This window comes from Poecile atricapillus, chromosome 2 (assembly GCF_030490865.1).
Source record: "Poecile atricapillus isolate bPoeAtr1 chromosome 2, bPoeAtr1.hap1, whole genome shotgun sequence".
Taxonomy (NCBI): Eukaryota; Metazoa; Chordata; class Aves; order Passeriformes; family Paridae; genus Poecile; species Poecile atricapillus.
In genome coordinates, this window is record NC_081250.1 from 42,918,205 (window position 1) to 42,933,934 (window position 15,730).

At 39.4% G+C, this 15,730-nt stretch overlaps 1 protein-coding gene across 1 annotated transcript in view; it reads right to left on the bottom strand.

Annotated features, from left to right (window-relative positions):
• Positions 1–15,730, bottom strand: part of EAF1 (ELL associated factor 1) — a 20,585-nt gene continuing 4,855 nt past the window's right edge. Inside the window, exons 3-6 of the mRNA XM_058831700.1 lie at positions 12,995–13,131; positions 10,303–10,469; positions 3,637–3,867; positions 1–1,718 (exon numbers count right to left, since the gene is read on the bottom strand). Of these exons, the coding sequence (XP_058687683.1) occupies positions 1,672–1,718; positions 3,637–3,867; positions 10,303–10,469; positions 12,995–13,131 (582 nt within the window). The 3' untranslated portion in view covers positions 1–1,671. The remainder of the gene's footprint in view (positions 1,719–3,636; positions 3,868–10,302; positions 10,470–12,994; positions 13,132–15,730) is intronic.

Here is a 15,730-nt window from a genome sequence, read left to right on the forward strand (position 1 = left end):
AAACAGACCATTTTTACTGTTACATGAGGAATAGGGAAAGAGAAAAGAAAAAAAAAAAAAAAAAGAAGAGCAATTGTAGCTTTTCATCAAGTATATTTCATAATTGTCCATTAAAATACATACCTGCATCACAAAACACTTTAAAAAAACCAAGTATTTTTGAATGTATGTACAATAATGCAAAAATATGCCTAAATATGTATCTAATGCAAAAAAATAAACCATTTAATAAAATCTCCCTTCAAATGTCCCCTTGCTCTTCAACATGTTAAAAAAAGGACAGAGCTCAGTAAACGAACAGGAGTTAAAACACAAACTAACAGATGAGAGCAGTGCAAAGCAGACACCTGAGAATGGAGAGGCATCTGATTCAGCTTCCCATTCCCCATGATTACACAACTATGGTGCAATTTGTCCTATGTCAGCGGAATTTTAATTTTAAAAAGTCACCCTGGTGTTCAAGCTCTAAGAGGCTGCCTATGGCACTCATTTTCCATGTGAGCAAAAAAGTTAATGATAATCCAACTAAGCACCCTTTAAACCCCCTCTAAACAGGGGTGAATTTCACCCTAGGCAAATGTTTCATGTTCTGTGTACTCCTGCCAAGCACAAAGAGGTCTTGTCCAATGAGCAATATGGACTAAGTCTACCTTGACAACTGTGGTGGGAGAGAGACTTCTGCTGTTTCATGGCTACTTGTTTAGTCACCTCTTTTTGCATTCTCTAGGAAACTGTAAAGAGGCCTCTACTCTTAGAATTTCAGTAAATCAAATAATTTGCATTTGTGGTGTTGCAATGTCACGAGTAGTTGGGCTTGTAAGTATTTCTAAAGACTAGGTCTGAAAGTCTGAGTTAAATGAGACCTTCCAGTTTCTAAAGGGAATGCTGATCTGATTCTTACTTGGATGAGTTTAGGTGATTGATGTGTATCCTTTATCTTGCTAGAGTTGCTGCCCTCAGAGCACAGAGGCTGCATGTGACACACAGCTCTTGCTTGCAGAAGCAATCTGAGGAGGTTTCACTATTGCTCCCTACAGGGAAGGTGGCAGGAATTGAAGCATTATTAAAAAAACCTGCTTATAAGGCACTGGTGCAGCAAGGTTTGTGATGAACATGGTTTAATCATTCCTATTTTCCAACTGTTTAAAAGTCAGTCCATTAAATCAACCATAAATAGCAATAAAAAGGCATTAGAAAAAGTCCCAAACCAAAGAAATCAATTTAGCATTGAAACTTAATTTATGGCAGTCCCACTTCAGTGCACACACTAGTTCCTGCATGTTTTTTTAAACTCATTGTAGGCACATGCTCACACTATATACAGAAGTCCCCTGACAAAGTCATGATGTGCTGAACATCAAAAAAGAAATTTTTAGATGACCTCATACAGTTACATGTTAAACTTACAGATGGCAGACAGGAACATTGGTTCACCCACTGTACATATCTATTCAAAGCTTTAACAGAATAAGAATATACACAATATATACACGTAATTCACACAGTAAAACAGTCCTCAATATCTGCTATTTTGTAGGGCTATGCATTTCTTCTATTAAAATTCCACGCATGGAACTACCACTGTGCCAACTCCTCTTCATAAGCAATAGGATCACTTCAGGTAAATTAGTTCTTCATGTATATGTAACAGAAACAGCAAAAGCGCAGCCTCTAGTCATCACTGTCACTCCCAGACTCACTCAACTGCAAGTCATTTCCTATGGAAAACAAAAACCAACAAAACACAACTAGTGAGTAGGCGTTAATTCACATTTCATGGCAATCAAACCAAAGAACAGTCACATTTACACTGGAAGATTTAAATAAGAATAACACATGAAATGAATGCAAACATCATCTATGATTTAATCAAACTGCCCAAGAACATCAAGAGCTGCATGGGGCTAATACACGGCTGGATCCAGGCCAAACCAAGCATCCTTGTCTCCAGAGCCACCAAAGGTGCTCCCTGGTGGGACAACAGCCCTCTCCATGCTAGCAGCTGCAGAAACCATTCCATAGCCTCCACCCACCCAAGTTCCCATATATGGCTCTAGGACAAGGCACTGGGGAATTCCTTGGCTTTCTTTACTGTTTAAAAACAAATATTTTTTTTTTTTTAAGGCCATTTGGGTACCCAAGGCAAGGCCTCCACATGTCAATAAACCAAAAGGACTTAAAGCCATCACAACTCAAGGCTGAACTAAGCTGACACGTGCTGTGACGGTGAAGGCTCCTCTCCAAAGTGCAGAGATCAGATGAAAGGCCAGGATACGGATCAAACCTACTGGCTCTGATCCTTTTTGGAAAGCACTTGTGATTTGGTGAGGTGGAGGGGATAAAAAGGGGCAAGAATCATGTTTGTGTTGAGATAATTGAACCTAACTCTTCCAGCATTCTCCCACAGCCCTCCCTTTCAAAACAGCTGCAGGCCATCTATGCAAGAGCTATGCCCTGGATTTCTTTATCTCCTCCTCCCTTTTGCGAGACAGGAACATGGGTTAGAAATGAGTCTCCCCCCAGCAAAAGTATTTTAAACCCAAAGGCAAAAAGCACTGAATGAAGAGAGGAGCTACCCTTGTAGTTCCCAGATTCTTCTGCAGTCAGAGGCTTCAGATCCTTAAACCCACGCAGTATGGTCGTGGAGAAGCAGGAGGCTGCTCACAACCAGAAACAGAGAAATGGACACAGTCCTAATGACCTTGTTGAACTTTGGTTTTCATTTAGTCCTTCATTAATGGCAGGAAGACTGACAGGCCTCTAAGTTCTTCAGCAGGGCATTTCAGTATGGTCTGTACAATATACTTATTTTCTCAAAGCTGGAAACCCTACACATATCTGTATTCAGACTCCACCAGTTCCCTATGAATGGGTGCTAAGAGATGTGTGCAAACATACCTCAGGAGGAATTAAGAACAATTTACAGTAATTGCAAATGCAGCATTTTAACTCCACCGAGTTAGAATACACCTGATGTAGCCTAAGGAAAGAGCAACACAGATGCACGCCATGTCCCCAGAGAGAGTCTCATGGGACAGAACTGTGCTTTAAAAATACTTCTGACACTTTTTAAAGGGTGAACTGAGCTTGTACTGATTAATGCTTGCAACATCATAGCTGTACTATTTTAACATAATTTTAATTTAAATTTCCCTTCAAAATGTGGTATTTGTGAAAATACAGCTGAGACCAACACAATAAATACGCTGACAAAGCAATGCTCAAGACCGCAGAGACTGCGCTTAGGAACCCAGGACAGTCTTGTGCTGTTCAGAGTTCTTTACAGATCTTTAACTGATGTGTCAACCCCACTATTTCCATTTAACCTGTGTATTTACATGAATATAATTCCCATCCTCCAGTGCAGCTGATCCTCCCACACCAGCAGCTACTTGCAGGCCTGAATCAAGACCCAACAGGGCCAATGGGGGCCACTGCACTGATGCCCACAGGCTTTCCACACCTTCAGTCAAATCTCAGCCCCTGTTCATAAAATCTGCTCATGTCTTTCAGCCAGTGCAACTCCCTGGGACTACTATTTGGCAAAAGGCATTTCATGAAGTTAGCCTAACGTGCTAAGTAAATGAGTGGTCATAATGAGCTTTCACCAGTGGTAAGACACAAGCATTTACTTACGGAGCGTGTTCATGAGCTGATTGCTTCCTTGTGGCCTGCTGGTGCCGTTAGCAACAGCATTCCTGTTGTTATATTGCTGGTGTGGTGGCTGGGAAGGGGAAACATGTGCTGGCTCTTCCCCCTCGCTGCTTGAGCTTTCATCTTCACTCCCAGATGAGCTTTCTGAATCTGATGAGCTGCTTCCACTGCTGCTGCTCATCTGCTCAATAATTTCAACCTCTGCTCTCAGTTCTGAAATAAAAAGGAATTAATCTGGTTTATAGCATAAACAGGGCCCCATGGAATTTTGGAAAAGAATGTGCAAATGCAATAGTTTTATCAAGTATAGTTTATCACCCCAAAATACCTCACATGAAAGAGCAAGACAGGAAGGGAAACCAAAAAAATTCTGAAAACCATTTTACTTATTGCTGTAGCTAAATTTAAAGAAGCAACAGCACAGGTTAGTATAATAAAACCTTCTCTTCCACAATTATTTTTCATATACTTCACACTTCCGAAAGCACTTTCAGCTTCATTATTTTTGACAAGCTATAGGGTCTGCATACAAAGTACATTAGCTGATCAAAAAAATCTGAATCTGAATTGTTAGATGCTGGTGATGCATTTAAACTTTTGGAAAATACAAAAAATGGTGGTGGGGGGGGGCTGGGTACATGGACATAGGCAAATGATCACAACAGAAACTGCCTTGATTTCAGATAATGCATGAAATTGCTCTAGTGCAGTCACACAGCCCATTGTAAACAAACTTCAGAAGTAGATGGATGACAGGAAATAACTTTGCAGTAGGGCAGGTGAGAATAGCTGAGAATTTTCACATACTGGGGAGTGGCAAAAATACCATAACCTGCTACAGAGCTTACAAGTAGCCAGGAAATAATGAAACTATTCTGAAACTAGAAAGTTATACAACTCAAGACACTGCCCACTTTAGGGTTTCCAGTGCAAAGAAACACTAGAACACCATGGCAGCAGCACAACAGCCTCATCAGCAACAGCCAGTGTTGGCCGAATGACCGGTTACTAAAGAGCTATTAAGGTATGCCACCCCAAATTTTACAATATTGTTAAATTTGTCATAATTTTAAGTGGCCTAAACGCTAGTAGAGAACAACACTTTTGCATCCACCCAGAAGGCTGAGTATCTAATGACTCAGTTAATCTTGGCAGGTTTCCATGAGAGAACAACATCCACACTTATACTAAACATAGGATGTGAAACCCTCAAAATTTAGGCTTCTGTTGTGCTGAGTTCTATACCCATAGTGCTTGTCCTGGAAACTCACAGTCTAAAGGGACAAGAATGAAAGAAGGGAAAGATGAGGTATTATCACACCCCTATAACAAATGGAAAACTGATGCCGGGAGTAATTCATGTTAGGTCAAATGTCCGTCAAGAGTTCCTTTTTTAATAAGACTCATTTTCCTTGGGCTGCCTAAAATAAAAAGTAACAGCTAAGTTTTCTGCCTCCACAATATTTGCTGGAGAGAATTCCTCTAGCTCAGCATGAGCTTGAGAAATTGTGGGGTTTTTTCCAGATTTAAAATCACTTTTTCACTTTCAAGGTTTAGAGCTCAATTTCAAGAGCTATAGTTATACTCCAGCTGGGTATTTAAAGATAGCAGTGTTGTTTTTCCACTTTATTTCCTAAATCTAGATCCCTGCCTATACCATCTGTGCTCTGTGTAGTTCACCAGGATGCCAGGTAAAACCTACTTTTTCAGCTTGAAAACTTTGCATAAGAGACCATTGGAAGAGCAAGAAAATATGATTCAACGAAATCATATATTGGTTCAGCAGGCCAACAGAAGATACTACTTTGTACTGTAATATCTTTCTCTCTTATTGCCTCTTAACACAATCTTTAAACACAGTCTTTAAAAACACATTTCGGGCCTGGAGTCTGGTACACAAACAAATGAGCACCTGTGAGTCACTACTCTCAGCCTACCCATATCGAGGATTTCAAATTATAAATATTCCTTGTGTTTAAGGCTAAGAAATTAATAGGGGAAAGCTAAAGGAAAGGTAACCAGGAAAAAAAGGTACTTTCTCTTTAAAATGCTCAGGTTTAAACTTCTTTTCCCCCAGCTCAATGATGTAAAATTTCTGCATTCTTGTAGTGATGGAGTTAGTTGCAAATAATAGTGATGGCAGTACAGTGTTAGAATATCCTGGATTGCAGCAAGCACAATCACCTATCACAGCCCCTACTGCAAAAAGATACAAGAGACAAATTTAATACAGGACAAGTGCCTGAGAATTACATGTGTATGCCTACAGAGCTGGAGTCCATGGTTGAAATGGGGGAATGTTGGCACAGAGTCTGAGAACATAGAGCTCCCATGTAAAATAGAGTGAAGAAGGTGAAGTGATCTTAGGCATTGGTGGTGAGAGGGAAAAGTTAAAACAAAACCACACTGCAGAGAACAAGGAAAAAAACCCCAAATCTATGCAAGTAGTGAGGACTCGACACAGTAGGCGAGGAAGTAACTGAAGGAAGTGATGATGTTTGACCAACGGGAAAGGAAGACTAGCCTGGCCAGTTTTAAACAGAATTGGAGATTAGTGTGAGAATGAGGAATGGAAGGTTTCTGCTGGGGAAGCAGAAAACTAAAGAGCCCATAAAAGAGGTTTGGTTATGAGAAAGGAATGAGAGAATGCCTTGGAAGTAGTGCTAAAGCCTACTATGCTGAACAGAGGCAAGAAAAACCAAAACAGAACCAGTATCACGAGCTTCAAGGACTGGGAAGTTAAGGCTGTTATCACTGACAGTAGTCACGGGCAGAAACTTGGTCAGAGCCCATCTTCTAGTCAACCTTTACCTCACAGGCTGACTGACAGCTTCCCCTCAGATCTCTGTTGTCTCTTGTTCCTTGAGCCCAAAATTCTAAATATCTTATCTGAGCAGATGAGAGAAAAGCAATTGTTTTCACTAATGTTCTGGTAGCTGCCACACCAGTAGAAGTCAATCAAGAGAAATTCAGCAGGACCACTAAGGAATTCTCTTCAAAACACTCTTGTATCACACTGTCAGTGACTAAGCCAATGATGACATCAAAGCCTTATAGGAAAAACACATCTGCTTTATGATGGTTTGATTTTGCATTTTCCCAATTGACTGCTATGCTTAGTACAGTTACAGGTACTGAGGATGTTGGTTAAACATTTCTTTATGGTGCTTCCAATTAAAATAGTTGTGTGTGTATGTGTACATATATTCTAAGTTGAACAAGGAAAGAATTTGACCTTTCCTAGATCTTTCAGCGCTGTAAGATCAAACACCTCATGTCGATGTGCCTTTGCAGTTTAAAAGATGACAAGAGCCAGGATGTGCAGCAGCTACTTTTTAAAAAGCTTTCCATACAGCACAGTTTCAAACACTCGCCTTAATTGAGTCTACATCATCTGAAAAGGCTGACACTGCTTTGGGAACCTTAACTTCTCTACATTTTATGTTACTGCTGTAAAATTTCTTTCAAGAAGAATCAAATGACTGTTTTACACTGACAGGCAATGCAGGTTTTAGAGTAAAAAAAAAAAAAAGAATCCAAGGTCAGCAATAATTATCTAAACAGAACAGATTTTCTCAACAGGCCTATCTCCTGTATATATTCAGCATCAAATACCATAACAGTGTTTAACTGCTCCTACTTCTTCTCTCAATTCCAATAGGTTATGCAGATTTTTTTAACTAAAGCCTTAACCTTAGGCTGCTGGAATACCAAGGACTTCCAGAAAAATGTCATTCAGCTTTAGGGAGGGTTAAGTTTGAATGCCTATAGCAGAGCACTTACTGTTAATAACAGAATGTAAGGTGGAGAAATCAACTTGATACTGGCACCCTGAGCATGTGGAGATGGCAGCTACAACAGGCAGTATTCTATACTGATGCACAGAAAATTTGATTGAGGTGTTCTTGAGTGACAAACACAGTGCTACGCCATAATCTTCATATACCACAACTACATTCCAGGTAAATAAAATCTGCCCAGATTTTTAAGCACTTAGTCTCCAAACCTGAAATATATTTCTGTGGGCTTTTTTCTCAAATGTTGTAATTATGTCAATATTACTGACATATATCAATAAGTTGCATGCTGTAATTTTTCAGTATTACTGACATATATCAATATGTTGCATGCTGTAATTATGTCAATGGTGTTGAAAACATTTCTGGTGTGGTAAAATATGTCTGATAAATGTCAATTATTCTGTGCAAATAAATGGCTGTATTGTGGCATATATGTGCAAATTTTCAGATGTAGCTGAGTGTTCTAAAGAACAAGCTCCTACCCTCTCCTATGCTCCCTTCAGGCACGAGGACAATATAGAAGCTTGTAGAGGAAAGGATTCCACTTGTGCAAAACCCTCAACACAGCCTCCCAAAAGCCTCTGTCCATAAAGGAAGCGACTGGTTCAATTCCCAGATGCTCTGTCCTCAGACACTGTTGCTTGGACAGCTGTGTAACAGGACAGAACTGACCTACCTGAAAGTTCATTTCCAGCTCATCTGTAAGGGAGTGGTGGAAATGCACAGCTGAGGGTACCAGGGAAAGCAGAAATGTGCACTGGGTTACCTTAAAACTACTGTGCAACACCATGAGGGCTGTGTGCATCACCACACCCTTAAGTAGGGCATACTGGAAGCAAGAGAGTGTCAGCATGCCAGAGATTCTTTCAAGCACCTCCTTTGGGAATTCTAAGTTCTGTGCTGTGTTCATTAAACAAAATCCACAGAATTTCAGCTTTCTGTTTATCTTTCTTTTGTACAGAGGAAGTACTTCAACCAAAATGTAAGCTACTGCTTGAATGGAAAGAACACAGGCTCTTCAGAACTTTCAAGTCTGTGTTCATAAAAACACGTATTAGGGGAAGATAACAGGATTGCAGACTACTTTACAGCTTTTACAGGTCATTGTCTACATTTCATTGTGGAATGGTGCCATTTTAATTTTACCTTTTCTAAGTAGGTTCTTATGATATAAATGGTTTAGCATGCTGACACTCTAGATCATCAATGCTGGAAAAAGTTATAGACTGTAAGCAAAAAATACCCCTTGCCCAGGCTTTTGGCTCTTCTGGGGCCTTGTACAGTTCTCCCTGTAAAACACCAAATTAAAGTTCTGTTTTTAGTACAAGTCAGGTGCTCTAATCCTTGATTTTGGAAACAAAACCCCACAGGTTATTTATTTGGAGGTACTTTCATATAAAAGATAATCAGGCGACAAAAAAAATTGCAGGACAGCTCTGAACAATGTGACTTAAAACCACTAGAAAATTATCTTTTAGAATAGGTGTCACCCCAGACAAATGTAATTATTTTACTGTAATACAACCTTTACAAATTGCTGTATGGATACAAAAGAGTGCCCCAAAGGTTAAGTAACTTATTACACCCTACAGGAAAAGACATTTAAAACCCACAACTGATTGAATTTAAAAAACTGATATACCACCTATTATCTTTTACCTTACCCCTATTACACAGAAAATAAAAATAACAATAACAATGCAGCTAAGGGAAGTGTAGCTAACAGAATTTCCCAGACGTTGATTCTGGCTGCTGACCAGCATCCAAGTACTGAAAACACTACTGCTGCAGAAAAGTGAGACCAGTCAGCACCTATGCAAACACATAGCTTAGCAGCAAAAATGTCACCTAGTGATTACCATGAACTGAAAAAATACCCTGCTGAGTAATTATCTTCATCTGGGCAATTAACACAGGCTAAGTCTACAGGCAAAAATAGCTATATGGGACAGAGAAAAATGAGAAAGAAACCCAGAAAAAAAAAAAAAAAGCAGACAGAAAGAACAAGCTTAAAATAAAATAATGATGCCAGTGCCAGAGAAGAATCAAACAAAAATTAAAATCTTCCTTATCCTGACTGTATTATCCACAGTAAAACCAGATATCACGTCAGTAGGAAAAGAAGGCCATGGGCAAAGAAAGTGCATTCTACCCACAGCAGAAGAGGAAGACAAGGCGCTGCTTGAGCAGAAGAGTGAGTTGAGCCAGTCATTCCTTTAAGGTACTTTTTTACTAGAAGTTTAGCAGCCATATGGCAAGTATGCCAAAGCTGCAAAGGAGTGGTGGTGGAAGAGGGTAAGCTGCAGGTTTGTTCATTCATTCCTCCCCTACTAGCACTGCTTGGCATGGTGCAAGCTTGTCTTGTGCAGGGAACACAGCTGCCTAGCCCTTCCATCCCACCAACCTTACTCAGTGCAGAATAACTTTTCTCCAAGTGACTTGACTGCATAACAAGACCTTGGACCATCAGGCTTTGTCAGTGCTGTTGTGGTGGCCTAAGACACCTGTGCAATAGGTCCAGCACTGAGCTACTGGTTTTTGAATTCACATTATTTTTTTTCTTCTTTTCATAACAGAGGAATAGCTTGGAAGAGAGAAAATTATCCAGAAAGAGGAAGCTTTCTCATGTCAGAGAAGATGGCAGTATAAATATCTCTTCTAGTAGAAGAGAATAAATAATCACTTCAGTAAGATGAATAAAGAAACAAGATATTAAGAAGAAAACACAGCTGTCAAGTACCATCTTTGAATCCCTGAATGTTTTTAGAAATTGTGCAGCCAAAATTTTTATTATAAAGAAGAAAGACAAAATCAACCAAAACTTAAGAAACTACAAACCCGTCTTTACCTCTCTTAATATCATCCAGCTGAGGCTCCGGTGAAGGATTATCCTTCAAAGGAGAAGTTTTAGGTCCAACTGCTGGCTTGGTTGGGGCTCTGAACTGTGAAGGAGGCTGAGATGCTCGGGCAGACTGTTGCTCTATTCGCGCTTGGATCTTACTGCTGCCCTCTGCTCTGAAGAAACAACCAGACACATTCAGCGGTACTGTGCAACTATGTCAAGCTTTTTCAATATCCTTGTGCTAATGCATCATCTGTGACTTCCTTTTGTACAGATCTCTACTTTGTTTTACAAAGATGAGGAGTGTATTACAGCTTTCTGTATGCAACACTTCCTTTCAATAACAAAGAAACATACAACTACACTGCAACACTCTTACAAAATGTACTTTCAAAACCAGATGTGGTTCACTGATGTCAAATTCTCTACTTGAACAACAATGAAAGCTTTAATTTAGCAATTAGTATTTGTATTTTTATCAATCATAGTAATTTAAAGTAACTACAAATCCATTCACAACAAAATCCTGCTTAAAACAATCACAGCAAAAGAAACAATTTGCTCACTTGCAATTAAATCATCTCAAACTAAACTCTCTTAGAGGTCAACTTGACTAGAGTAATCATTCTTACTGCTAAATACAGCATACAGGCATTTAATTCCTGGTTTTTATCCATTTGCTGTTAGCCTTTCAAAACAGTTTAAGCTGTTTCCTTCGTGGAAAATAGTCTCCAGAATAACACTCTACCAACCTATTCAATTCAAACCAGGAATTTCTGCCATTTACTGGATTTCTGATGTGACTGAGATTGCAGAACAGTCAATACCCTTGGCAGAAAAAGAAACCCAAAAAACCAACCACAAACCCAAAATAGGTTCCTTTACAGTACACCATAATAAGGTTAAAGGGTGTGGTGTATTTATTATGTAACACCAAAGCCTTTGGGGTTATGGCTTTATGCAGTGCAGCACAGAAGTAGCTTATAGTTATCAGAACTCAGTTTCTCTTTTAGGAGGGTCCCAGCTCAGTAGTGTTACACTCTGTGACTGGAAACTAATCCCACTGCCAGGTAAGTTAAACTAGTCCAGGCTGAACTTCCTGGGAATTCATCTAAACCACTTGTGGTACTGGAGCTGGTACATGGAGAATTTACTGGGCTATCCCTGTGCCTCAGTGAACTCTAGATTCAGCCTCACAGAGAACTCTCTCTTCATTCATCAGTGACATGCAGCTGTTGGATACCACATTAATGCAGTTTACAGTTGATCTACAGCAGAACTGAGGAGTTGGGAAGATATTCACTGTATCAAGTGAAAGGTAAAAGCCAAAGATTTCCACTATTAATTATGCTCTTGGAACTACAGATGGTTTTATGTGGAGTAAGGTCAGTTACTCCCCTGTGAATGTCATCAAGGTGTTAACACTAAAAGCCCTGTTCCCACAGTGTAAACAGGTCGTTAAAGATCAGAGTAGCCATGGAAAACAAAAGGGACTTCTGATCTAGAAAATCAGTGACTTTGCAAAGCACTGTTCATCAAAACAGGGATCCCCAAATTTTTTACTACCCTCCCTCTGCCTGAGAAAAATTGGAGTATTTTTCCCCACACCAGAGTCAGAACTCAATGTAACCAAAATCTCACTGAACTAAGGCCCTCCTGCACTTACTTGCTCCCTTCTGACTTAAGCTTCACCAGACAAAGTCCAGCAGAAGAGAAATTGGGATCTCAAATCTCATCTCTGATGTGCTCATATCCGCTGGACAAGATGAATACTACATGGATGAGTTTCCTCATCACTGACTCAGAGGAGTGTTACAGTTCATTTACCTTTAACTCAAGGTATTCTTGGCAAACATCCAGCCAACTACTGATGAGCTGCAACCTAAATTTCTAGTAGTTTTAGCAGCTAAGGGTTCTATAAACTGCAATAAAGCGTTTTTTAACGTAAGACTTCTAAATTTATTTAAGAGTTTCTTCTTCACAAGACATTTGAGTGACTGCTTTCTCTTTAGATCTCAACCTGTGGTTCAGTGATGCTGAGAGATCCAGACACTTCAGGTTCTTGCAGAGCAGTAGGACTGCTATAAAGGTTCCAGCTGCATACTTCATAGCATTTGTGCAGCAAAGTAATAGTATTGGGTCAGAGAGGATTTCTAGCTTCATCAATTCTTCTAGGCAAAACACCATAACCATTATTTCTACAGCTCTGCCCACCTTCACCAGCTGGAGGCTTTGTACTTGTGTTCCACTTAATATATTGCTTGTCCAATATGGGAATGAGTGTTTCCTGTTCACCAAGACTATGTTATTGAAACATCATGACTCCCACAAGATGTAGGGAACAAACCTAGAAAGTCCAATAATCCTTTTGACAGTCTAATATTTTCATGGGCTTTTTGGCTTAACAGAGATTCCTGAAACACATCCCATCCTTCAGCCACCTTCTAAAGCCTCAAATCATACAGGTGTTTCACTGCAAACTATAATTATGTCATTTCAGCACTGGAGAATTTACAAATTCTTTACTCTTGGATTCACACTCCTATTTGCATTTTTAGGCATGATAATTGGCCATGTAAAGCTAAGGCTTAGTAATTAAACATGACTACAAAGTAAGAGAGTTCTGTTTCAAAACCCAGTCTTAGTAAGAAACTTCAGCAATAATTAATCCTGTAAAGAACCCTGTCCCCAGCTTTACCTTGTTTTCTTGACTTGAATGCTGCTACTAAGCTTTTCCAGCACATACTCCCCAGTGTCATGATTGATAATAAGCACACAGTCCTTCTGATATGGTCTTTTATTTCCTTTAAAGACAGTCATTGGTGGAGTTGAACCCTGGTACAAAGAAAAAGCACATATTTGTTTGGTTATATTACCCTGTCCAAAAATTTATGACTACTAAGAGAAAATAACATATGAATTGTTCTGAAAAGGAGGCTAAGCACTTAATGTTTAGTTCCTACAGAAAATATTCATTCATGAAGAGAAAAAAACAGAGAAAATATGCAGTAGATCAGACATTTCCTCATAGCAATATTATGCCTTTTATCATTTTAAGTGTCTCTGCAGTGACAAAACATCTTCTCCATGGCTGCCTTTATTTACAGCTCTCATTCCCAAAATGGCAGCGTAACTAAATTTGCATAGCTGTCCCTGACAAGTATCAGAAATCTTCTTGATGTTTCTGCCCTGGAAATCATGGGTTTGGATAAGAAATAAAGTTCTAATTATTTGTATAGCAGAACTATTGCCCAAGGAAATATGTGGTCAATTGAAAAATAATTTAAACTGCATCGTATATTTTACATAAAAATATATGAAAGTATTTTCTCAGTGTTTTACAAGCAATTGTCACTTACAAACTATGTAAGAACAGCTGCCTATTTCAAAGTCAGATTATGTATATGCCCATGCAATTATACTGAAATGTGTTCTCAAAGGCAAATGGGGTATTTTGATGCCTTCCAAAAAGTCCCCAAGTCCACACAACGCTGCATAGAGCCTTGAAAAATCTAAAGGCTTAGACTGAGAAGCAATAAAGGCCACATACTCATGTGGTGGTGCACACTGGCTAACTGGGAATGCTGAGATTATGCTCAGCTCTACTGCATCCATGCACAGGCTGGTTCATACACACAGTCTTGAGGTTACAGCCAGCTGAATCCATGGTCTATCACCACGTAACAGCAGGGATACACCTGGCCATATCAAAAAGCTGTTACTCAAGGGATTATGTTCTCAGCTACAAAATATTCTCAGGCTTCTCTGTAATGTACACATACTGTATAAAAGAATTTGTTTTTAAAATTAAATGTTTGTTCATATGCACCTTTGCACATACTGTGGGAAAGCAACCAAAATCAGGGAGAAAATGAAGAAAACCCTGCACTCTTCTGTATTTTATTAACAGCAACAAAAATGAACAATCACATTTTAACTACTTTGAAAGCAATTCCTATTCTCCATGTTGCTAATAGATTGAATATATTTGAATTTAAAATGGGTTCTGAACAGTAAGTGTGAAAAATCTGAGCTCATAACAAAGACACAGTAAGAGAGATTCAGAAATATGATTCAGAAAGGAAATTGTCTCAGGAAAGTCTAGTCTTCAAAGGCATGTTACATTTTTATCGTTCCTACATTTAAGAGAGGAAAACAACATTTAAGAAAGTAAAAAGAAAGCTGAAAGTCAAATCCTGCTTGCTGTTGAAAACTAAGCCAGGAAATGTAAAATGCAAACGTAATGAAAATTGATCAAAGTTTGTTGGCTACCATTCTGCTACCCAGAAGCCTCTTAACTCAGTAAAGACTGTGATTTTGGCTAAGCAAGAAGTAGAAATGTAAGTGCTTAAGCAAATTAAGTCCCACTCTTCTACTTAAAATGTTTAGGGTTTAGGTTAGTGCCTAAGTAACAGTGGCTTACAAATTTTGCTGATTACAGGAGGAATTGTTTTCACCTGTGAGGGTTTTTTGCCTGACAGAGTTTGAGCAGTGTTTGGACAATGCTCTCAGGTACACGGTGTAATTCTTGGGACTGTTCTGTGCAGGGTTAGGAGCTGGACTTTGATGACCTTTGTGGGGACTCTTCCAACTCATGATATTCTATGATCTTCTTCTGTAGTATGCTAACAAACAGAAATTTTCCCTTCCCCAATCCTGTTTTTCAAGTATTAAAATCACTAAATCCACATATAGAAATAGTACTTCAATTCATCCAAGCTGCAAGAGACACCAAAGTATTTCCACCAAACAAATTATCAGAGATAGTCTCAGGGATTAGGCAATTTCAAAAAGAAAACCTGAACTCAGAATTTGAATCCTATCCAATTGTTGGACAACTGGGAAGCAAAGCAGCATCCAAGAAATTCAGTGAAACTTGTCAGGGATGAAACGATCTCAAAACCTCTCATTCTTTTCCAGTATGCCAAGTGTTTTCCAGCTCTCTGTCCAGAACACAGGCAGCACTGCCTTGGAACAGCATACACAGAGTGGCTTGGCTGCCTCAGCCTTTGGAGCATACCATAAACTCAAGGCTGTTCATACTGAGGGGAAGAGAATCAAATTGAGCTCCTCACTACAGAGATTTGGAAAGGAACATTACAAGTGATGCTGCTCAACACAAAAAATGAATAAGCAACACTGTTTCCAAATAATCCAAGATGAATGCTGCCCTTAGTTGTGTTGTCACCTACTCTCCAGTAGCACTACCACACTCATCTTTTCTACAGACAAAAACCAGTATGTTATCTCCTGCAGCAATGAAGGTGACCAAAGCCACATAAAGAACAGGAGCAGGGTGAAGCAGGCTACAGCTTCATTCAGTGAGAATTACCACAGTACCATCACCTACCAATTAAAAACATGGGCCTGCTGGGATGAACAATACCAAAAGGATCTGACACACGGCTTCCAAACTGACTGGTGCCCCCCTGCA